At 36.1% G+C, this 26,390-nt stretch overlaps 1 protein-coding gene across 4 annotated transcripts in view; it reads right to left on the minus strand.

Annotated features, from left to right (window-relative positions):
- LOC138310516 (MAGUK p55 subfamily member 7-like) overlaps positions 1–26,390 on the minus strand; it is a 97,859-nt gene that overhangs the window by 13,451 nt on the left and 58,018 nt on the right. For 2 of the 4 annotated variants that reach the window (XM_069251770.1, XM_069251768.1), the window contains exons 1-7: positions 22,425–22,580; positions 20,933–21,027; positions 19,147–19,265; positions 14,840–14,917; positions 13,987–14,073; positions 8,702–8,833; positions 6,812–6,893 (exon numbers count right to left, since the gene is read on the minus strand). In XM_069251770.1, the coding sequence (XP_069107871.1) occupies positions 6,812–6,893; positions 8,702–8,833; positions 13,987–14,073; positions 14,840–14,917; positions 19,147–19,265; positions 20,933–20,978 (544 nt within the window). In that variant the 5' untranslated portion in view covers positions 20,979–21,027; positions 22,425–22,580. Of the gene's footprint in view, positions 1–6,811; positions 6,894–8,701; positions 8,834–13,986; positions 14,074–14,839; positions 14,918–17,071; positions 17,419–19,146; positions 19,266–20,932; positions 21,028–22,424; positions 22,581–26,390 lie in introns of those variants that run through there. The other 2 variants (XM_069251769.1, XM_069251771.1) reach the window with 2 other exon arrangements.

Here is a 26,390-nt window from a genome sequence, read left to right on the forward strand (position 1 = left end):
TTGTTTACTTATCTAAACGCCCTATTAACAGCCAGGGTCATGCAAGGACGGCCTCCCATGTATGCAGTGTGTAGCGTGTGCGAGTTGCGTCTTTTGGGAGACTGCGGTATGTTCGTGTTGTGTCTTCTTGTATAGTGGAACTGTTTCCATTTTAATAGTGCTATATCACTGAAGCGTGCCGCCGAAGACACCATACAACACACCTCACCCGGTCACATTATACTGACAACGGGCGAACCAGTCGTCCCATTCCCTGAATGCTGAGCGCCAAGCAGGAGCAGAAACTACCACTTTTAAAGACTTTGGTCTGTCTCGGCCAGGGGACAGAACCAAGAGCCTTCCACACAGGGGCGAACGCTCAACTCAAGCCGAAAGTGAGGCGGTGCTTAGGAAGGCATTAGGAAACATAAAGTCAGTTAGGAAGAATAGAAAAGATAAGATCCTAAATTAGTCGCCTTTTACGATCATGCAATAGGGGCAGCAGGTACAATTGCAGGGCCAGAGAATGTAGCAAAGAAGTCTGTATGAAATGACATTAAATTTACTACTTTTAAAATGGGTCAACTATGACCAATATAAAATAAATCTAGTGTTAACTGCAATTTCAAGTGGGGTAATACCCAGCTCCCCGTATATCATACAATAAGGAGTACTGGCTTTCAATACCAGTAATAATTTACAAAATTTCAAATGTATACGTTCAATTACTATGAGATTAGTAAAACCCCATACTTCACAACCATACAATAAAAGTGGTTCAACAATTTTGTCGAATAGATCATATATATACTTTTTGTTTGTTTGTTTGTTTGATTAATTAACGTCCTATCAACAGCTATGGTCATGTAAGGACGGCCTCCCATGTATGCGGTGTGTTGCGTGTATGTTGTGCGAGGTGCGTGTTTCGGGAGACTGCGGTGTATTCATGTTGTGTCTTCTTGTATAGTGGAACTGTTTCCCTTTTTATAGTGCTATATCACTGAAGCATGCCGCCGAAGACACCAAGCAACACACCCCACCCGGTCACATTATACTGACAACGGGCGAACCAGTCGTCCCACTCCCTTTTTGCTGAGCGCTAAGCAGGAGCAGAAACTACCACTTTTACAGACTTTGGTGTGTCTCGGCCAGGAGACAGAACCCAGAGCCTTCCTCACAGGGGCGAACGCTCAACTCAAGGCCAAAAGTGAGGCGGTGCCAAGGGAGGCATTAGGAAGGATAAAGTCAGTTAGGAAGAATAGAAAAGATAAGATCCTAAATTTAGTCGCCTTTTACTATCATGCAATAGGGGCAGCAGGTACAATTCTAACGCCCTACCTGCAGGGCCACATATATATACTGGACTGATAACTTGTGTTGTCTACCTTTCTTGATAACATCGTACATGACAATTGTGGCCTTTTTAATATTGTATTTTTTTCAGATTCCTTAAAAGAACCAGTGCGACTGAAAATCGTACCTAAATAAGTAAAATTATCCAAACACTCTATCACCTCATTATTTAATAAAAAAATAACTATTATTTCTACGTCCCTTACTAAATACCATACATTTAATTTTTTTTTATGTTAACTTTCAATTTCCATTGCTTACAATATTCATTAAAACATTCAACTGCAGTTGCAGATCATCTGGACAGTCTGAGAGTATCAAGGTATCGTCAGCACAACAAAGCAGAATAAATAATTTTAAATAATTATTCAAATCATTTTGTGAGTCGGTCTCCATAGGAGGTTAACGAGCGAAACAATCGGCCATACAGGTTACCTAATTGTGGAGTTTACACGTTGTGATCAACCTAATGTGTCAGGTAAGGATTAGTTGTTCTATATAAACAAGATAATAATGTCTGATATGCTGGTCTATTAGATCTTCAGTTTTATTATTCTTTAAAAGACAGATTTGAACACTAACTGCCCAATCAGATTTCTGTTTGTAATCTAATAATATCCTGGTAATGTCTGTTCCCTGTGTTAAAATGATTATAAAACAATTATGTGTTACACGCCTCGGGGTAATGTAATGAATTAATTTTATTTAAGTCTGTAATCGGTATCAATTAAATTTCCATCCAAGCACGGAATTGATTTATCAAAGGATAAATATAAATTAAGGGTACCCCTGATTGTGATATTGGGTTTTGATTTAAAATAGATTAACAAGATTTACGGTTTGTCATGATAATTAATTTGTAAAATCTAGCACAAGGTCATCCGTTGCTGTTGTCGGTTTGTTTTTTACCTGAAGTTCATTTCAGCATTGGACTGGTAGTATCCGGACGCTATTACATGACCTATAGCCAGAGACATATACTACTGACAGAGATTGACAATTTATTTCTCATTTGTGCGATCGGCAGATGTACCTCTTCGGCGCCATGCTTCAGTGATATACAATGTAGAACTATAAAAAGGAGAAAGAGTTCTACTATACAAAAAGACACAACACGAATATAACAGTCTTTCAATGATGCACCCAGCATTGGCGCAGGAGGCCATCCTAAAATAACCCTGTCTGGTAATATGGTAAATATAATAGACAGTACCTGCATACAAGTTATTAAAGCGTTTTGGCACGAAAACTATGACATCACCAGTACAATTATGCCATTATGATTTAACAGTGTTCTTCCTGAAAGCATCTGCAATTGCTTAAAAGCGTCCGCATGCGTGATTCGATAATTCAAAGGATATTTTACCATAGTAGACAAGTACAGTTTGCAAGCTTATGTAGCCAGACTGCAAAGAAATGCAGTTTCCTAAGATAAATAACTATAATGAAAAGAAAACCCCATATTTCCCCACCTTCTGCAAGTGTTCTTTTATATCATAGATACAGGATTCTTACATTCATTTGACCCATTAATTACTGACAAAATTATCATGATTATGTATCCGTGTTTTTGTTTTTCTTTGTGTGTTTATAATTTTATTTTTTCATATGAAATAAGATAATGACTATGTATGTGTATGACATTGACAATGTTGCCAGTCACCAATAGTCGGGTTTCGGGTAGTACATTTACAAACTTAAGGTCGATAGTGTTGTTTGTCGTTTATATTGTCATCTTTAGATTCCATTTTTTGTTACTTTCCAGAAAACCTGAAAGCCTTTGAAAAAAATCGACATTTTAAACATTGTAGGAAAGTGCATCTAAGCATCCCTTATGGCTTTGATTGCTGACGTCTATCAAAGTTTATTTCTAACGCCCATTTATAAAAATCTTAGAAATCGTATAATGGTAAAATCGTATGTGAAGAACTGTAGATTAATGAAGGGGATATGAGGCCGGCATCAAAAAGCCATCAATGTCCTGTGTTGAAAGCCTTTAGCAGTCTGTAGCATCTGAATTGTGTCGTCAGCCGATCTTGTCTTAAATGCATCCATGAGTTACGATCGGAACTAGACTGACGTTATACAAGAGCTACATCGGATAGGAACTAAGCAATCACAAAGTGGATTGTTCGTTCATGAAAGCACCAGGTAACTTCACTGTTAAATATTGCGGGTTAAAATATACTTTATACAGTCTTTAAACGCATGCTCCTTGTAATGTTCACCTTGGCATTTTAAACATTGTTTTACAGACCATGAGTTGACTTTAATCTGCTGTTGTTTTCTAACTCAACATTAATATCAAAACACGATGTATGATGACAAATTTCTCATCCAAACGGATCGATTTGACATTAACCTTTATACAGAAGATTGCCCTGGCGTAAAGAGGTTAGTTCTTCGGTCACATTGAGTAATACAATGCTAACTTTAATTGGGGCTTTAATCTTTCCCATTTCAATCGCTGTGTAAGTGAAACTGCAGTGCATTGACTATAATTGGGCCATTGACTATTATCGGGTCATTGATCGGTCCTGTGAAGGCTGACTGGACAATTATCATCCTGTGTATTTTGCTATAGATTTTAGATAGGGGTAGTGAATCACTGCCGGGTTCCTCATTCTGATCTATTGGAGTAACTTCCCTTGTTTCAAGAGAAACTACACGGGAAATATATACCTTCGTTTATAATCAATAAGGGTTACTTCCCTTTGTTTCCCTTCGTCAGTATTGACAGATCTATCAGGGTTACTTCCCTTTGTTTCCCGCCGTCAGTATTGATAGATCTATCAGGGACACTTTCCTTTGTTTCCTTCCGTCATTATTGACATATCTATCAGGGTTACTTCCCTTTGTGCCCCTCCGTCAATATTGACAGATCTATCTGGGTTACTTCCCTTTGTTTCCTTCCGTCATTATTGACATATCTATCAGAAGTTACTTCCCTTTGTTTCTTCAGGGATTCTTCACTCTGCCATCATTTGCAAATAAATACTTCTTTAACAATCCGATGAACAAGACCAGTGCAACCGACTGAATATCAAAATGTTTAAGTTCATTAGCTCCGATATACTTAATACTCTCGCAATTCAAAAAAAATCTGTTGGCTAACTTCAGAACACGGGTTCACGCAGTTTGCGAATAATTGTTTCCGTGACTTGATGAAATTTAAAACGAAATAGTGCCTATAATTGATTCTGTAGACTACTACATATAATAATAAATTTTCTAATATACGATTACATTGATTCCAATTAATATGCAACGGCTATGACTATTTATGACGTCACAATCACGTCATTCTCGTTTATTATAGAGTTATGAAAAAAGAATAGGCCAATTAGAAAATCAGAAAACAAGGAAAAGCTTAGATTTTAATTTGAAAGGAAAACACTTAATTTAGTATTTTGCGAGATGACCATGAAAATAATTCATTCAATGATTTTTAAATTACAGATCTGAGGAAGGAAGTGTTTGGTATTAGGACACTTAATCGATGAATATCGTTGGTAGAGAAAGGTGCTGAATTAGAAGCGGGTCGTTTCGGCTTGTACGTAGACACTCAGCTGACAGAGCAATCGTCTTTTGCTCAGTTGAAAGTCTCATGGTTAAGGCACACGATAGGATTGTACATTTTTCGTATATTCCTCTAGAGTTTTAAAGACGGAAAATATTATGGATGCGTTGATCACAGATTTCCTAGACTCTAAATCACTTTATAATGTTTTCATTGAACGTTTTTAAATTTAGTTTTTTATTTCTTTTTATATATATCTATATTAATCAACCTTGCATTGCCCTGCGACTCAATTTAGTATCTAATTTTTCTTCTTCTTTATAACTCACTTTCTTCATCCTAATGTTTCCCTTACATCACCTCACTTTCTATTGAGCGATCGCCCTTGTTAGGAAGGCTCAAGTTCTGTCCCCTGGCCGAGACACACCAAAGTCTATATAAAGTGGTAATTTCTATTCCTGCTTAGCACTCAGCATACAGGAGAAGGAGAACTGGTTCGCCCGTTGTCAGCATAATATGATCGAGTTGCTTTGTGTCTTCGGCGGTATGCTGAAGTGATATAGCACTATAAAAAGAGCAAGAGTCCCGCTATACAAGAAGACAAAACACGAATATACCGTAGTCTACTAAAACAAAAAAGCACGCACCGGGCATTTCACACACGCAACACACCATATGCACGGAAGGCCGTCCCTACATGATCCTTACTGTTAATAAAACGTAAACATAAAAACCAATCCTAACCTAAATCAACTATATTCATCGATGTCAATTGTAAAACTATAGTAACCATAGAAATCTTGACAAGAAAAAGATAATTGTCGAGAGCAACATCTAACAATCCCAATTCGAAAGCCTTTTGTTACTTTAACATGTCGATTACAGATTGCATTAGCATTATACGGCTGAATATCGAAAGCCATAAATTCTGACTTGTTTTTTATTTCACGGTGAAATGTACGTCTGCAGGAATTTTATGTAGCACATCGATTTAACAGGAAATCGTAAGTGTGCTTCGCCGTGTAGACAAGCCCGTAACTGTACAAACCACATCGCCGCGGCCATACATCATCATATTTCATCATTCTACTTCACCAACTTCATTATTCCATTATAGACGTGAGGGTGCGTTCGACATGAAATTATCTCTACACACAGTGATTGTGATGGAATCCCGTCATATCAATAGGTTCGTGTTTTTGACATTAAAACAATGACTGTAGCATATGTTGGCTATGTTACTGTTGCACTGGGAAGTCTTTCTACGTCAAATTATATTTACAGCTACGTGTGCATTTGATAAAATTTTCCTAAATGTTTTTATGTTTTCTGGTCAATGGCGAGATTCATGAAATAAAATCATAAACAGGACATACATTTATGACAATTTCATCAAATAACTACACCAACCTACATTTCAAAATATGACTGTACAGCAAAACTATAGCGATTTTGTCGCGACATCCTCAAATCCTGAGGTCATGTCATGGCGTCAATGGATTTTAGTCATTGAAAAGTGATCTGAATTACATTACAGAAATGGCATTACATGGGCGAAGTCACTGGGTAACAGACGGATTACACAATGATTTTGTATACAGTAAAGTTTTTTCATAAACCTCTTAGTATAACACAAATTGATGACCAAGTGAAAAAACACCCGAAATATACACTGTACCAACTTCTCATTTAAGTCAAAATTCTAGATTCTAGAAAGAAGTGTAGCACTGATTGTGCCCCAATCGGAACTCCTCGGATGTTAAACATTACGGACATTACACAGCATTGATGGACTAGTATTTTTCGATGGTTGTGTCCTCGGAGGCAACCAGTTGTTATGAAAATAGTCCCGTAGTTTTCAAATGGATACCATTGTGTCACATCCGAGGTCAATGTAGTGGTACATCAGTTACATCCTAAGAATTCCGATTGTATTGTATCCATGTGATTTCCACTTACCACTTCTATGGGCTGCTCCTCCATGCATTATCCTAGCGATCTCTATAGCACCTGTTTCCTCCTTCATCTGGATAGTAACGCCCTGGTTACATAATTAATTAATTATTTAATATTTATGTAATATACCATGTGTAACTTGTCTAAACTGGATGTCACCGAGACCAGCACGTTCGGACGATATAGACGGATTATACATGTTTAATTACGATAAATTGATAAAAAATGTCAAAATTACGACGGTGAATACACAAGGAAACACAATCAAAAACAGTAGCAGATGAATTCGTATTTTTCTTCAGTTACAAAAGTAACTTACTGCACACAATTAGCGCAGTAAAAATATTTAATTATGGCCCAAAATTATCGATGACACTATGCCCTATATGAAATGAAGTATTGATAGCGCATGCACCAAAAGAACAAAATGTACTTTTGTGTTGATTATACACAAATATGCTCGATTAATCATCAGTTGTTCAAAGCATCTTGAAGCCCATTCAAAATACAAAACCGATGTTTAATCAGATCTCCATTTGTAATATAAATATTTATCAAAGCATTATATCTTCCTTCGTGCATCATTGAATTAGCTTATGATCATTGATATAAATATCAGCACAGTTTTAAACTTCGACGATAAAATGGTCTAAACATGATCAAAGGTTAAAATAAAATTCCGGAGAGACGTATATTTAGTTAAAAAGCACATTGTAATCGGCATTTAGTGGTGATAATAACTATCAGGTGCCTTGTAAAATGTCAGAATTTATGACCTCCTAAAACGCTTTTGCTTTTTACTATCATGGCAAAAGCACGTGACGACTATTTATAAACGACATTGAAATCGCTCTAGGGGAATGATGGCCATTTAATATCAAGCAACATGCTAAAATGCATTTAAACTGCAATATCGTTTAGACTGGCTGACAGCACTCTACTTTGAGGTTGTAAATTTAATGTCCCTGAAGATTAATCTAGAGTGGTCCAAAACGCTGGATTCCGGTAACAAAATTAAGATTGATGATTTGAAAAAGTGGCCGCCTAGAAATTATGGACGAGCATAGTCAAGTATCGCATCTCACTTTACATACAGTAACGTAGCCGAATGCAATCTACGATTTAAATGATTTTCAGATTTACATCATGGCGGATCATCGAAACCATCCATACTTGCGTCAGCGAGAACCAATGTACTTAATATCTATAAGGGGTGTACATAATTTCTTCATTTTGACCAATTGTGCATTTTTTTCACCCCTTTTTGAATGAATTTTGATCATTGTCTAATTGTTTCTTTATATTCAGTAAAACAGAATTAAAGGAATAGACGTTAAGCCTTAATTTTTTCCGCATGAAATCTTTGCTCATTTTTTGTTTGTAGTCATTTTTTTCCACAACTGAAATATTTTTGCAATTTCAAGGGACATTATTGATATTGATGTCTTGAAAATTTAACCCGCTTAAAAGTTATTAAAAAATTATAATTGATTATTACACTTTTCGGCAGATCGCGAAATTAGTATTAACGGAAATATAGTCTCAAATCGCGAAATTATTAACTCGTGAAAGTAACGTTTTTTTCGCATTACTTCAGCTAACGAAATAGGAATTTTACAAAGATGGCGTATAATGAAGGATTAGCATATATATATATATTTTTTTTCAAATTATGAAGTCATAAGATAAAAATCAGAGTGTACTACATTAAATCGCGAAGCGGATTATGATGAGAGTACACTTCGATTTTTGAGGGACTATTTTTTACTGAAATCATTACGACTGACGATGCCATTTGTATGCGTTATGATATGATAACATAAATGTTTAAGCCAATTGAAATTCTCGATATCAACAAACTTGAATTATATATAAGAATCACTTGCTACACACCAATGGTTCGTCACTCTTCACCAGATGGACTATCTTCAGTGTCTTTTCATCCGTAGCCACGTTATACGTCTCTTGATCTACTACGGGGTCAAACTCCCCCGCCGCTACCCGGTCGTGTGTGTAAAGTAGTGCCTATAACAAACAATAAAACAATTTATCATTGATTCACGGGGTTAACCTCCCCCGTCGGTCAAGAATATAAATTAAATATACAAACATGTTTGAGATAAAAGGTTATAAAATATAAATCATTGAAATACAATATAAGAACATATATGGTATCCCGAATACATTTCACACATTCTAAGTGTTTGGTGTATTATATTTACATCCTATTAACAACCAAATGCCATTTTAGGACGGGTTTTGGGAGAGAGTGGTGTGTGTTATAGTGGGAGGGGCGGGTTTGGGGAGACTGTGGTGTGTGTGTATGTAGTGGAAAGCGCGGGTTTTGGGAGAATGGTGTGTGTATGTAGTTGGAGGTCCGGGTTTTTGGAGACTGTGTTTTGTGTATGTAGTGCGAGGTGCGGGTTTTGAGAGACAGTGGTATGTGTATGTAGTGGGAGGTGCGGGTTTTAGGAGACTGTGTGGTGTGTATGTAGTACGAGGTCCGGGATTTGGGAGACTGTGGTGTGTCTATGAAGTGTATGAAGTGCGAGGTGCGGGTTTTGGGAGACTGTGGTGTGTATGTAGTACGAGGTAAGGATTTAGGAGACTGTGGTGTGTGTATGTAGTGGTAGGGTTGGGTTTTGGAGATTGTGTTATGTGTATGTAGTGCGAGGTGTGGGTTTTGGGAGACTGTGGTGTGTGTATGTAGTGCGATGTTGGGGTTTTGGGAGACTGTGATATGTCTATGTAGTGCGAGGTGTGGGTTTTGGGAGACTGTGGTGTGTGTATGTAGTACGAGTTGTGGGTTTTGGGAGTCTGGTATGCGTATATAGTGCGAGGTGTGGGTTTTGGGAGACTCTGTTGTGTGTATGTAGTACGAGGTGCGGGATTTGGAAGACTGTGGTGTATGTATGTAGTGCGAGGGTCGGGTTTTGGGAGACTGTGGTATGTCTATTAAGTGTATGAAGTGCGAGGTGCGGGTTGTGGGAGACAGTGGTATGTCTGTGTGCCTTCTTTTTGGAGGAATACTAGGCATTTTGGAATTTAAAAACATGGACCTTACATGGACATCCGAGGAACGACACACGCCGAATTCTAACTATCACACCAGACATGTAGGGATAGTGTGATACTATCAGACGACCTTACCAGCCCACAATGTAACAGAGAGTAACATCTTCATTGCATGACAGACAGAAATGTATTATTTATAAGATACAGGCACGTGGAAAATTTATAGTGATCCTAAATAATATAGTAAATCTGTTTTTAAGGAATCCGATTTAGTGGGTAGACTGTCGTAATGGCAGTGTCTGATTCCGTGAGAGTCGTACATCTAGAACATAACCTGACATAAGCAATGGGCCAGACATGAAAATAAATATCCAGGTGATTTATTTGTCGCCTTCATTGTCAGACTTTACATGTTTTACAGGAATCTATTACATGATAAAATATCACAGTAGATATCTGGGCAAGGGAGATTAAGTTAGATCTCAAAACCAAAAAGGAAAATTTGGTTTGCTTCAAAAGGCAGATGGAATTAAGAAGAAAAATGTTTCAAGCAATATCCCTTTATAATCATATAAACTAATCAGCCATTGGAACGTCATTTTCGGATGGGAAACATTCTGTTAAAAGATGAAAAAAAATTTTTTTTACACTCATGGAATTTTCAATCATTCTCATTTTGATCGAATCTTACAAAGAAACAAGTGATCAAACTGATTTTTATTTTCAGAAAATATTGTGTTAAATAATGTTTATTGTTTAGGTCGTAAAAGTCAACTGTGCCATTTGGTTGAAGGTAATGATTATGTGTTTTATATATTTAATATATTATATTGGTCAAAGAAGTAATATCAATAGGATTTTCCACATGACACGGGATCCCATGAAACGTAAGTCTGTAGGATACGAATTACTTCAAATGGTAAATATGGGACAAAGAAGTAATTCTAACCGTGTGGACAAAACAAATTGTGAAATTTTCGAGGCTATCTGCCCCTTTATCAAGTAATAGTTGTTAATTTGCAATTCTATAGTGTTGCAGGCAGGGATTGCTTTACATATGCACAATAAACATGAACATTTGTACTAAACAAGTTCGTTATATTGAAGTTGTTACTCAAACTTTAAAACACAGCTTTGGTAAATCTGACATTTTGAAAATTGATAAATATCTAGTAATCCTACGGTTGTACATTTAGAAGTGAACAGTATTATTTTCTATCCGAATTATCTCTCGACATATTTTCTCGCACATTCAACAAATTCTATCGAGAGGTCGACATAACATCGTAAACCTCCGACACATTATCTCGAAATAACCTACATTACGTCGAGCACTCGAGAAAATAAATGAAGCATTGGAGCTTATAAGTGGAGCGTTCGAGAGAATAGTCGAGCGGTCGTTATTACATCTCGAGTACTCGACTTATTATCTCGACATAAAATATATTCTATTTTCATAGTTTGAGATAATTAATTAAAGTATGTTAAACGCTCGAGATAGAAATTATAAAAACATAAGCCCTAAATATACCATTGTATAAAGTTTGTCAGGGACTATATTCGAAGAATTTTTTTTTAGAAATTGGAGGAATTGCGTCGAAATGTTAATAATTTTACTTTTTTCTTTTACAAAGGGACGACTGGTATAACAATCGAAATATTATATATCGTGTTTCGCGAATTGATTCTTTTAGCATCCCATAAGAGCAACCCTGAGCCGATAAAGTAGATGTGGTAAACTTGTTTTAAAGCCCTGTGTGCCGAACACAATGAAAAGAAGATGTATTACTTTTTATATGGATAGACTCAGTGATTTGACAGAACCTATCAGCATTCCTCACGTAGCCAGAAGACGCTGGAGAAAAAAAAAGAAAGGACAAATCTTGAGCGCGTAATTCACTCATTTCCAGGTATTATTTAGATGTGTAATGCTTTTACTTCTAAACTACAAATTTATAGCCTCTGTTACAAAGAGTAAATCGGAAGTTCCGTTATAACTACAGCTTGGTACAGAGACGTGAGGTCGACGGTCTGGGGGAGTGTGTATTGTACAAATACTACGACAAGAGGAATGCATTGTACTAAACGGAACATTATTTATGTGCTGGGCGATATCAAGGTTCCAGATTGGCGGGGCATGGACCAGATTACACATTCAAAATATCTCCATAACAAAACTTAAACTTCAAAGCTTGATTGATTTCTATGATTCTCTAACATTCAAAGCTGATTCTTTAAAAGTTACGGTACGGGGGACTGTAAAGTTCGTTTTAATGAATAAATTTAATCCCTTGTGTATTTGTCACATACACATGTAGTAGAACGATATAAATGTGCATATCAATTATTTTGATATATCTGGTGATTTTGCTTTGTATCTGAAAACAAGAATGCCAAATTAAAAGTTATATTCATAAAATCTTCCCCTCAAACTTCCATTTCTTTTTATATGTCCATGAAACCTTAGTTTATCGCAATGTGCGTGCTTATCTTTTTCGTACAAAAGCAATGTAGGGAATTTTTAGTTTAAGATATCAATCAACATCCGTTTTGTTAACAGAATATAACAGTATTTAGAAAAGTTTTTTCAATTCAGTCATAAGATATATACATAAATATTAAATAAATAATATTATAAAACAAATAAAAAAGAAGAATACCAATATCAATAACCAAGGACGTCGATTATGTTATCTTATAGTTAATATTTGCAGTGTTATTTTCGAAAAAATATAAATATGTCTGTTAGACATTAAGTGCTTGCGAACTACTTTTTAAATCTGTTTGTGAAAACCATATACGTAGCTATTGATGTGCGATCTATACAACGTATGTCATATGTTCATCCATTGGCTATTCGATATTTGCATATTACATGGTTATCTGCCCTTGTTGGTAGGTATTTATTGTGTTTGCAAGCGTCCCAAGTTTAGTCCCGTTCTTTTATTGATTATATATACCTGGCTGCATTTAATAATTCCGGAGATCCAATGTCGATTACATAATTATATGCTTAAAATATCATGATCGATAAAAGCATATGAGACACCGCTTGAAACACAACAAGAGTATGTTTATAATGTATCACTGTCTAATGTCAGTACTGAATAGCTGATAGGTAGCTCTTATTATTTAGGTTTGTGTCACTACATTACGGAGGAATATATTTAACAGGATAAGATAGTGATATCCAATAGCGCGAGTTGTTACAAGTGTAGGTGAAGTTTGTTCGAAGCCTTCACGTCTCCGGGCAGCATATCGTTGAACGACGCAGAGTTCCTGCTGAGAGTATTGCATCGGGTTAGCCCACAATTCTGATCCATACAGCACACGCGATTGGACTATACTTTTGATAAGCTTGCAGCTTATCAACGGATTAATGCCGCCACCGTGAACACCAAGGCTTATCAGTGAATTCAGTGATTGCCTCCCATTCTGACAAGCTTTTCTATGCTCTCGTCGCAATGCAAATTCTGATGTCAGATGTTCTGATGAAAACATGTCTAACATAATCTAGTATAAACAACTACAGTAAAAACTGCCTTAGCGACTACCGCTGGATAACGACCACCTGTTTAATAAGACTTTATAGGGTCGATATGTGCATAAAAACGTTTGGGTTGAATACAGACAATTATCCTACTTTCCGTTGCTTAAATCGTACAGCATTATGTAATTATAAAATAAGACATTGAATTTGGATTTTATTGCACAAAGAAAATAATCTTTTAAGATAATTTAACTACATACTCCAAAACCACAAGTTCGCATCCTTTTCCTCTTATTACATAATGTCAAACGCTAGTGGTACCGCAGCTAAATCTGACGTGTTTCCTTAATGAGAATCGTTTGTCTTGATGGAACCATATTAATTTATGTTAGTATTATTTTTGAAGTCAATGTTTGTTTGTTTGTTTGTTTGATTAATTAACGTCCTATTAACAGCTATGGTCATGTAAGGACGGCCTCCCATGTATGCGGTGTGTTGCGTGTATGTTGTGCGAGGTGCGATGATGATCAATATGCTATTTCTTGGTTTGTTTGTTTGTTTGATTAACTCAACGTCCTATTAACAGCCAGGGTTATGAAAGAAAAGCCCCCATGTATGCGGTGTGTTGTGTGTGTTTAATGCGTGTTTTGGAATCAGATGGGTTTGTTTTTACCTGGACGTGCGGCATTGATAATATCTGTAGGAGCTCCCGTGTCACTCGTGCCTCCTTCTCCGAGCCCCGTCTGACATCACAGAAAGTCTGCGAAGACAAACAGATCGACATCAACATACACAATTAACAAATGACATCAATCGTAGTAAGCCACAATCGGTCAATCAGGTGGTAATATGAGAAGTATAATTAACAAATATAATTCACAAAGTCATTGTCAATAAAAAAATAATATACAAAACATTAAGACATTAGACAATGACACTAAGCCAGTTGAAAGCATACGCCTGCTAAATTGCGTATGGAGATAAGTCAGAAGTTCACAGCAGAAAAGGTTTTTATGTTTAAGTACGCCCTTGGTTTTTTCTGGGTTAGATTTTGGCGTAAATCTTTAGATTGAACAAGGATTAAATGTTGCACAGATTACAGTAACCATTTTAACATTTTCTGTTTCATTATCGACAAAATCCAATATATTATTTCTAACCTTTTGGACGAGAACGATACATTTCAGAAAACCATCAACTGTGTCCAGTATAGTTCCAAATGCGATGAGCGGAACCGAAACATGAACTGACTATTCCCAGTATGATTGAATCGTTAACGAGAATAATCAAGTATCTCCATTTTAGTACATACATATGACAAGTAATCAGATAACAAAGAACAGATACATTTAGTATTCTTCATCTCCTGCGGGGAGATCGTTTTAACCATAAAAACCAACGCAAGCCTCTGGATATAGAAGATTTCGAAATGAGATATTCGAGCTGGTTAATTTGAATAATTGCATTGCATAAGTTAATTAGTTCTATACGACCTGTCAGTTATGTGAATTGGAATGTATACTTACGTTTGCTGCTAATGCCACAGAGGAACGGGTAACAGGGCGCATGCGCCGGTGGCTCATGATACAGAGTCGCTTATACATCTACAAACAAAATAATTATAAATTAAATATTGTGTAAAACATAAGCGGTCAGTTGTGATTTGGACTTTTATTCAATATTGAGAATAATATTTCTAACAATATATCATATAGTATAAAATAAATTGATATACATGTACATCAGGGCCCGGCACCATAAAACTATTCTCAAGACATATTTTCTACTCAAGTATATGATTTTACATAGACTTGAGTAAAAAATCTGTCTGAGGGCCCAGACCTGTACAGACACATGCCTTAATTATCAAATTATACAGATATGATCAAATGGAAGGATATATTAAAATCATAACGCCTGGTAAAAATATCCCTATTATTGTATAAAGCTAACAAGGTCCACATACGTTTTGCCGAATGAAAGAACCGTCAGTCAGATAAATCAATTCAAATAATGAATAGAAACATCCATGATCTGCAATGATATTCCATCAGAATGGAAACCTGGACCTATTAGCTCGAGTATCGGGAACCTGGACCCATGCCCTCGGATAATGTAAAATAATTCACATCCAAATGAATTTTTTAGAAGTGCCATATGTACTAGATGTAATTACATCGTGAGAACGGCTAAGGAATACTATCCCATGATGGTGTGGAGTAAATAGCATTAATTGGTACCATTACTGTCACATGATAGACACAACCATCATATCAAATTAATAAAACACATATCTGAGGTGTCTCCTATCATGGGATTGGTAGATAATTTAATCAAATTATTGTATCTTCACATCATGTGGCATTTAAATATACCAAAATAGACAAAACGCCATTACGAAAGAAAATGAATTTGAAAATCGTATCATGAAAATAATATCAGGGCAAATTTGTCCATCTGGAATCCGTTAATGCTTCCTTGACCTTTATATCAAGAACACATTTCCTTGATGTTGTCCTATGTTTTGATATTTTGTTATCAGTTATGGTATACACTGAGCGGAAAGCAGAAGAGCATCGCGGAATAAATGTGGTGCACACAATTGGTTTAGTAAGGTTATATGCCAGACGCGTTTATTCGAAATGTGTGATATATTATTAATACCATATTGAATGAAATAAAGTAGATTGGTAATTATTGACTGGCTGGTATAAAATATTAATCGCAATTTTGATGAAATCAACTGCAATTTGTTTTATCATAACGGTGCACGGGATACTGTAATCGTGAAATATTCACGGCGTGGAAATTTACGCTGATACCACTCCCTTTAAGTCTTTAACGCACAGCAATTACGAAATTACCATCATAATTGATCATCGCGAAAAATTTTACAGTTGACTTAGATAATAAAATTATCTTATCGATAATATATCGAAAATTTATGTTCTCGTACCAATTTTCTTTAGGCTCCTACAATACTTATCGTAATCCAGAATATATCAGATATCACGAATTATGAGGCATTGATTCATAACCAATACTAAATTTTCCTATCAAGTAATTCAACGATTTAAACCTTTTCCTTAATGTTTGTTTAACATGTATCAGTATTCCGTATTTTGCATATTACAGAGTTATCTGCCCTTGTGAATAGCTATTGATTGTGACGTCATGTGTTTGCGAGCGTAACACTATACTTTTAGGAGAAAATGACGTGAAATTCACAATGGATACCTAACGCAAGGGAGCTAACTCTGTAATATGCAAGACGGTCAATTTTATGTAGCGTAGTTCGATGCCCAGGCATAAAATTGTTTTGCTTTGTCACTTTTGTTTCTGAGATATTATCTTCATGTAATTATTAAAACACAATACATGATATGCAATATGTACTGTTAGGTGTGAATTTCCTGTCGAAATAGTTCGTTGTTGATATAACGGCTAAGCGAGACTATTTATACCCACAATCTAATATCAACCACGAAAAAAATACAAATTTATATGTTCTGTTATACGGCACTATACGTAGTACACATTGTAGTAGCCGATTACAACACGATGTTGATGTCTCATACATCCCGGAGGAAGCACATAACACAAATATTAATATATCTGTAATAATCATTCCGTTAACGTTGTTAAGAGTAGAGCTGATGAAACTGTACACCTAACAATGTTAAGAGTAGAGCTGATGAAATTGTACTCCTAACAATGTTGTTCACCAACGAATCACTGTCAACAGATACATAACAAACCTTCATATATATGCCAATAGGTATCACATATCACGTTGTGTCAAAATCACAGTTTTAAACCGACGTCGCTGATTTCAACTCAGCTAAACATCCAATGATATACCCAGACGTCATGACTCAAAAATAAATCCTCCCTCATCTGACGAGTAAAGGAATGGCAGACGTGCCCGGTCTCTAACCCCGGCAGTATCATCCTTTTCTAAGGAACCTTTGTTAAGCTGTCAACCTTCTGCGCACAATTCGGGTCAAACGTCTCTATGGTAACCAATATTAATGGAATAACGATCTTGGGTTTCATACAGAATTGTCATATCGCTATCGAACCTCGCTGTATGATGTTTCCCAGAGTAACTGCCAATTCGAGCGGTAATGAGTCACTCGAGGGAACGGAATCGGGGGTCTAGACCCTGCCGGTGAGATCATTGTGTGATCGCTACAATATGATGGACTATCGACAGCGGTGGTATGCTGGCACCAAATGGGCGCCACAAGGAAAGTTGAATAATTAAACATGCTGTACTATAAGGCCGGTATTTTGCGATTTCGCGGGACATTTTTATGATCGCAAAAATTTGATCCACGAACAATTCTGATGTAATTATCTAATATCCTTAAAGCTAAATCACGAAATTTTAAAACCGCCTGAATTTTTTGTTTTTGTTTTGGTTGACGTTTAAATCGCGAAGCATTTAATTCCAGTTTTACGATATTATAACGACATACCTCTGAAAATGTCGTATATCTTCTTATCTTTATTCAATGTCTGATGGTGTGTGTTTTCTAATTTTCAAATTATATATCACGAGATGTTGAATAAGACGTAAATATATATCAAGTTATTATGCTTATTTATTAACTTTTTGTCTTAACTCAGTAATGTATTATTTGAAGAAAATAAATTTACTATTATATTATCTAACACGATTTCTGTTTTTGTTTACTTTCAATTTGAATAATGTGTTTTTGTTTTGATGTCACGTAAAATAAACAGATAGCAAGTTATATGGTGAGAGAAAAATAAGTATATCAACAAAGAAATATAGTAAACATCCGTCGCTAGTTTGTAACGCAGGTTTCCGTTGGTTTATTTTCTGAAACATGATCCAACCGAATTCTTCAATGTTTTGTTGACGAGATGTTTGTTGTTATTCTTTAGCAATAATAGATTGATTAAGATGGTAATATTGGTTTGTACATCCTGGCAGTAGCCTACACATGACGGAAGTGAATCTGCGTATGATTTATAACGAGCTGGAGTTTTAATATGTATAACTGTTCGTTAATACAGAGTCAATGGTTTGGAGCCACGGATGTTTCTCGTCTGTGACCTTTGTAAACTGATTGCGAAGGAATTTGAGCTGTCGATTGCGTGTACATTTCCGGAAATGATGCCGCCGATTTGATCTGGTGCCAACCAATCTAACAACATTGCACGTACTTATATGAGATTTGACGAGATAAACATGGCTTTGTTACGTATCCACGTTACACACGCTAGGTTTTATAATATAGCTGCAACCAGGTAGCGTTCATACTACAATAGACTTAACCACGGTTGTGTGATTAGATAAGCATTATATTAACACCCAGTGTCATTTAAAGACGATTTCCCGTGTGTGTAGTGTGTTACTAGTGTGTTTTGGGAGACTATGATATGTTCGTAATAGTTAAAATATGCTCTATTTTCATAGTGCTGTCACTCTGAAGTATGTCACCATAGACACAGGAGCACTGACAACGCTTAAACCAGTCGTCCCACTCCCTGTATACGACTCATACATGGAATATTTGTTTTAAATATATTACAGGTTTTCCATGTATTCCAATTTCCATGGTCTTATCATAACTATGTGGTATCCTATTTCTCAATATAAACATATTTTCATAATTTTAAGTGGCAAAAACCAAGGGTAGAAATCACGTCACTTAGAGCGCAAACTATATAAGAATTATTATGATTCTTTTGTGTATGTGTGTGCTTTTTACATTTTAATATTATCTCATAAAACGTAATAAATACACACGTATCAGAGAAAACAAAAAGCTGAAAAAGGTTTTAACAGACAAAGTAATACCTTCATCATGACTTGTAGATCTTTACTGCGGAGGAACTTCCTGAGGAGTGAAGCGTCGTTTTCGTTGTCACATAGGTCCGCCTGTATCTGAGGTAAATGCTGCAGGATCCTCTGACAGTCTGGGGGTAAAGTTACCGGGAATCAGATTAGGAACAGATATTTTATAAATTAACAGGAATTGATATAGAAGAAAATATTTTAGTACAAATAAAACTTATAAAAAATTCGAGCTATCTAAAGCATAACTCAGCTAAACTAAAGTCAGAACAATAAAAGAAACGAAAAGTAAATTACAAGTAGATCTGATAAACAGTAAATTAAGCTTTAACATTTAATGAAGTTCAAAAGTATGAGAAATTGACAAAAAGATGCACGTTATTAACATATATGTAAGTAACAATATTCGATCATTTTTTTACCGAAAGTTTAAATTAGCCATCGAAAGTTGAATACCTATCTAAAAACATTCATGAAAGCAAGGAAAGTAAATTACAGGTAAATAGGTATACTAAAAAGTCAGTGAAGCAACTATATGAGAAGAAAAATAAAATTTGAAGTTATTTTAGGAATTTGTTTATTTCGATAAAAAAATCTGTCTACATTGTATAAATATCCTGAAGCTGAACATCATTTACATAAATTCATCCAAACTAGAATTTATTAGTAAGGTTTGCTATCTGGGAACTTAACCTTTATAAAACATTTACATAGAGACAGCATTGAAAACATCAATGGCATTGGTGTATCACATATTTTTAAAAACCGAGTACAGATTGATCTGGCTATATGGTTATAGGAACAAAAGAAGAAATTGGTTTTAAACAAAACATGTTTGATTTCAACTTAAGGTGTTTAACGACCTGTAGAAGATGGTCAAGTGTCGCTCTATTCACGTTTAGATGAATCACTTTAATTTTCTGCATCTGTAAAAATGTTTGATGTTAATTGGTTACGTCCTGTTAAGATGTTGATGTTTGACGTTTTAATGTTGACCGATACTTCTGATGCCAACCTACTAATGGACATTTGTCAGGTTAATTAAAATTACCATAGCAATTCAAACAAACATAGAGAAAAATGCAGAGATGCATCCTTTGGGCAGACGACTTAACATAAAAAAATTAATAAAATAAGAAAATCTAACTTTCGTTTAAGCATGCGTAATGCAATATATAAATGAAAGGACAACTCTCAAATATCAAGTAGTGAGGAAATACCAATACTGGAATACAGCTGATACAGTTCACGCTGAAACGTTAGCCTCAAGGCAAAGTTTCAAAGAGCCAATCTATGATAGTGTACAAGTTGCCCATTTAATTGTTGTTTTGGTCTTACAAATGTCGTAAAGGTATTGATTTACTGCTTTGAAATGATTTTGTTATAGCTCAAATATACAATAAAATGTTTAATGTTTCATGTTTAATGAGATAAAGTCGCAGCACTAAAACATTAATAGCATTTTTGTCATATAGACGAATGAGGGGAGATAAGTGTACTATATCCAGAGACAGTGATGAGGTGTTAAGGCGAATGTAGATTGACATAACACTACTGGCAAGTACAACTATGTGTATATGGAGAGAAAAAAACCTGCTCTCAATAGGATCACTTGAAGTGTAGCTGCATTAACTTAAAGACTTAAGATCCACTTAAAAGAAACCACCAGCCAGTTAATCTACACGGTAATTTTTTTTCAAATAAAATCATTGAAGTCCATTTTGACCAATAAGTGTATTGAACGTATGTTGATGCGCTTGTTCCAGAAGAGGAAGTACCGTCACCTTACCGGGATCTATCTGCGTCTGGAGATCCAGGGGTAACGTCATTGGCATGCTTGTGTACTGCCATCAAGTGGAGGACTAGTGTGCCGTCATACCGCGCCTGTAACATACACAAGTATGTAAAGTAAAGTAACGCTCACAATGATACAGCGACTGTAACATACACAGGTGTGTAAAGTAAAGTAACGCTCACAATGATACCGCGCCTGTAACATACACAAGTGTGTAAAGTAAAGTAACGCTCACAATGATACAGCGGCTGTAACATACACAAGTGTGTAAAGTAAAGTAACGCTCACAATGATACCGCACCTATAACACACACAAGTGTGTAAAGTAAAGTAACGCTCACAATTATACCGCACCTGTAACATAAACAAGTATGCAAAGTAAAGTAACGCTCACAATGATACTGCACCTAAAACATACACAAATGTGTAAAGTACAGTAACGCTCACAATAATACAGCGCCTATAACATACACAAGTATGTAAAGTAAAGTAACGCTCACAATGATACCGCACCTATAACATACACAGGTATGTATAGTAAAGTAACGCTCACAATAATACCGCACCTGTAACATACAAAAGTATGTAAAGTAAAGTCACGCTCACAATGATACAGCGCCTATAACATATACAAATATGTAAAATTAAGTAACGCTCACAATGATACAGCGCCTATAACATATACAAGTGTGTAAAGTAAAGTAACGCTCACAATGATACAGCGCCACGCGCCTATTACATATACAAGTTGTAGTAAAGTAAGTAAGCGCTCACAAGGATACAGCGCCTATAATATACAAGTTTGTAAATAAAGTAACGCTCACAATGATACAGCGCCTATAACATATACAAGTGTGTAAAGTGAAGTAACGTTTACACATATATAACGTTAATACACAAGTATAAGTAAAGTAACGCTCACAATATACGCGCCTGTAACATACACAAGGGTGTAAAGTAAAGTAACGTTCACAATGATACAGCGACTGTAACGTACACAATTATGTAAAGTAAAGTAACGATCACAGTGATACAGCGCCTGTAACATACACAAGTTTGTAAAGTAAATTAACGTTCACAAAGATACCGCGCCTGTTACATACACAAGTTTATAAAGTAAAGTAACGCTCACAATAATACCGCGCCTGTAACATACACAAGTATGTAAAGTAACGTTCACAATGATACCGCGCCTGTAACATACATTAGAGTGTAAAGTAACGTTCACAATGATACCGCGTCTGTAACATACACAAGGGTGTAAAGTAAAGTAACGCTCACAATGATACCGCGCCTGTAACATACACAAGAGTGTAAAGTAACGCTCACAATGATACCACGCCTGTAACATACACTAGTATGTAAAGTAAAGTAACGCTCACAATGATACCTTGAATAGAAAAGAACATTATTTGTACCACTCATAATAATACCACACCTGTTGAACAGAAAGTAAAATACGTAACCGCTTACAATAATACCACACCTGTTAATCAGAAAATAACAAATATTAAACAACATCAGTACTGCTTATTATCATTCCACAGATGTTCCTGTTGTACTGAACGCTAAGCAGGCACAGAAACGGTTACTATTAGTGGTAGACCTACGCCATAGTAGAGAACGTTGGAGTAGGAATATAAAAGATAAAAAAAATAATCCAAATTTAGTTGCATTAAAATAAAATACTATTCTAGCCGTTGCTGAAGCCACATGTTGAGTAGAATGATATATTCAGAGATGTGTGAGCTGCATAAATACATAATCATGCTTCTACATACATATTATTATCATCTATGTTAATATAAATTCTCATTATTCTGACTATAGACCGGGGTCGTGCTGATCTTGATCATTGAAACGACGTTGTAATATTTACTTTTTTTTTATTTCACGACAGTTCTGTTATTCAACCATAGTAGTGGAAACGTGACGTTAAATTGGTACATTGTCGTGTGAAAAGACAATAACTCCAAGTACCTCATTTAATGCAGGTAACTGTATAATAAGCGGCGACTCTGCTCTCTTGAGTCATAGTTATACTCAACAGTCAACGGGATGTGTAGGGGGACTGTAATCTGTGATGTTTGTATGTTTAGCCTTTTTATTGATTATAAATGTTTTTGAATTTGCTTAATGCCCTATGGAACAAGATGATATACTTAAATAACCACTAATGTATTAACAGTGTAGCGACCACATTTAGAAACGCTGCTATAATTTGGTAAGACAATACAGGAAAAAAGAAATAAATTTAAAGAATGAGGGAAAATTAAATTTGATATCAGCAAGAAAGATTTAAGATAAAGAAATAACATAAGAAAAGAAAATGAAAAAAAAGAGAAATAAGAAAGAAAATATAAAACGAAATTTGTTTGTTTCGTTTGTTTGATTAATTAACGTCCTATTAACAACCAGGGTCATGTAAGGAAGGCCTCCCATGTATGAGGTGTGTTGCGTGTATGCAGTGCAGGTTCATGGTTTTGGAGGCTGCGATATTTTCATGTTGTGTCTTCTTTATAATGCTATATCACTGAAGTATACCGCCAAAGACACCAAGAACACACCCCTCCCGGTCACATTATACCGACAACGGGCGAACAAGTCGTCCAACGCCCGGTATGCAGAGCACTAAGCAGGAGCAGAAACTACCACTTTTATAGATTTTGGTGTATATCGGGGAGAGAACTGAAGTGTGGTGGTGTCAAGGGAGACGTTAGGAAGAAGAAAGTAAATAAGGAAGAAAAAAAATTAAGATCCTAAATTTAGTCGCATTTTACTATCATGCATGGCCCTGCAGGTAGGGCGTTAGAATTGTACCTGCTGCCCCTATTGCATGATCGTAAAAGGCGACTAAATTTAGGATCTTATCTTTTCTCTTCTTCCTAACTGACTTTATCTTTCCTAATGCCTCCCTTGGCACCGCCTCACTTTTGGCCTTGAGTTGAGCGTTCGCCTCTGTGAGGAAGGCTCTGGGTTCTGTCCCCTGGCCGAGACACACCAAAGTCTATATAAAAGTGGTAGTTTGTGCTCTTGCTTAGCGTTCAGCATACAGGGAGTGGGACGACTGGTTCGCCCGTTGTCAGTATAATTTGACCGGGTGGGGTGTGTTGCTTGGTGTCTTTGGCGGCATGCTTCAGTGATATAGCACTATAAAAAGGGCAACAGTTCCACTATACAAGAATACACAACACGAACATACCGCAGTCTCCCAGTACACTCACCTCGCCCAACATACACGCAACACACCGCATACATCGGAGGCCGTCTTTACATGACCATAGCTGTTAATAGGACGTTAATAAATCAAACAAACAAACAAACAAAAAACTATCATGCAATGGGGACAGCAAGTGTAATCCTAACGCCCTACTTACAGGACATATAAATCGAAAAAAAGAAAATGAAAAAGCAAGAAAGATCTAAAAAAGAAAACGAAATAAGAAAATAGAAAGTGAGAGTTCTAAAGGAGATATAAAACATATAAAACTCTACCAGAATGGATACTACTATGCCTTTTGCTATGCTTACACCGCCTTGCCATGTATCCATGCGTGTATATCTATCTCCAACCCTAAGTATCCTTCATTGATTTCCTCGTCGTTAACCTCGCTGCATGATCCTACCCACAATCCCGTGACACTCTAATTTCCGAGGTCGCACGGCACCATTTATCTAAATTAGATAATTGCAATTAATCGATTTCTTTGCTTAGAAAATTGCATTACTGGGCCAAGCTTGGAAGCTTTTTACATGCCTTTTCCTTTTATTAGAAACATTTAAATGGCTATAAACTAGAGGAAGGGCTTCCTATTCTGCAGGGTAGTGAAGAGTTTAGAAATCTGTAATTGTCGTTAACGGTACGCTCGTTTCGACCGAGAAGACAAATTATGCAGACTACCACTGTGAAATTGTCACGAAGGTTTGGAGGTAATTTCTAGTGATGGCGGGAAACGTATAGCGATCGGGGCAATTTGAGGACACTACTACCGAAGTGTAATCGATAAAACTTGCTTTCATTTAAGGAAGGAATTATGTACGATTCCAGAGTGATCTTGGAATCGTAAAGGGGAAGCAGAAATATCTTACAAGCGGAAAATAGGTTTTAAAGGATAAGAACGCCATGAAATGGCACCGGAAGACAACCGGTCAGACAATTTTATTTATCCCTGATCGGTTTACATATGTGGGAAACTGTCGTCGATGAAGCATTTGATGTTTAAGGGTGGTTATGCAGAGGTATCATTAGATATTGGGCGGATTATGTTAAGTTAATCTTAAAATAAATCAAAATTTTGTTGACTAGCATTATTAACATCGCTTTGTTTCAGAGAGCATATTCTTTACACCATCAGAATCAGCAATAGCCACCAAGAAAGATATTATATGAATTATTTTTAGATACCAAACAGAAACCAACAAAATATATGAAAAAGAGACAATATAACCTAAAAGGTTCAAATGGTCCAGTCTTTATAATACGCGGGTGTTACTTATTTCTCATTTACATTTTAGAACATCAGTTGGCAGTGCCAGCTTATAGTGTGACGATACGGTACCAGTGTCAATCATATGGTAATAAGAAAGTGAGCAGAGTTCGTGGTCAGCAGCGCCCTGTTCCCAAGAGGACACGAAGAGTGACACGTAGTTTGGACACAGATGTCAATACACTAATGGCTGCATAATATAATAATATAATGGCTTCTTGGTAGTTACCATAACGACCGGCATCAAGGAAAAGAGATATATACAAAGCGATATATATTACCATAGCTACCAATATAGGTAGTCAGCTGGTGTAATTATCAACTCGCTGTTCTAAACATTTCCGTTAAGTTGGAAAGTATAGTTGATGTAATGCTATAGTTACACCACTAGTGGAATTTGATGCAATATGATGGAATATCAAAATCGACACTGAACATCAACCTTTTATTTTCCTTTCAAGACAATTGTTAAAATTTTACATCTCTGTGTACTTATGAAGGTGACAGGGTACACATCGTACTAGTTATCGAAAGGTCACTCATACAATTTTCACTGGTTGTGTAACAATTTCATTACAGAAAAATATATTCGATAGTTTTTATCTTTTATATTTATTATCTGTCGCTGGTACATATAAACTTTTCGTTATCTTGGAAGTGAATTTATTTCAGGTGACGAAATAGTTTGAAAGAGTGGTCTCGCCCAAATAGCACAATACATCTAAATGTATATGTATACTGGAACAAAATGGCGTTTCAAATTGATGTAGCTAACATTGTTCCTACTCGGAAATACTGACATATATACTTAACACACCTTTCCTCAGACAGAGACCCGCACAGTCTCTTGACAAAGCTAATGAGGATTGGGTTTATCCCGTTCGTCCGTGATGGAAGCTTGAGTACTTAAGAAGCTAATCTCAGGACCAGGGAGAATTGTTTTGTCTGGCAAGGCTGACACGTTT

This window comes from Argopecten irradians, chromosome 16 (genome assembly GCF_041381155.1).
Source record: "Argopecten irradians isolate NY chromosome 16, Ai_NY, whole genome shotgun sequence".
Taxonomy (NCBI): Eukaryota; Metazoa; Mollusca; class Bivalvia; order Pectinida; family Pectinidae; genus Argopecten; species Argopecten irradians.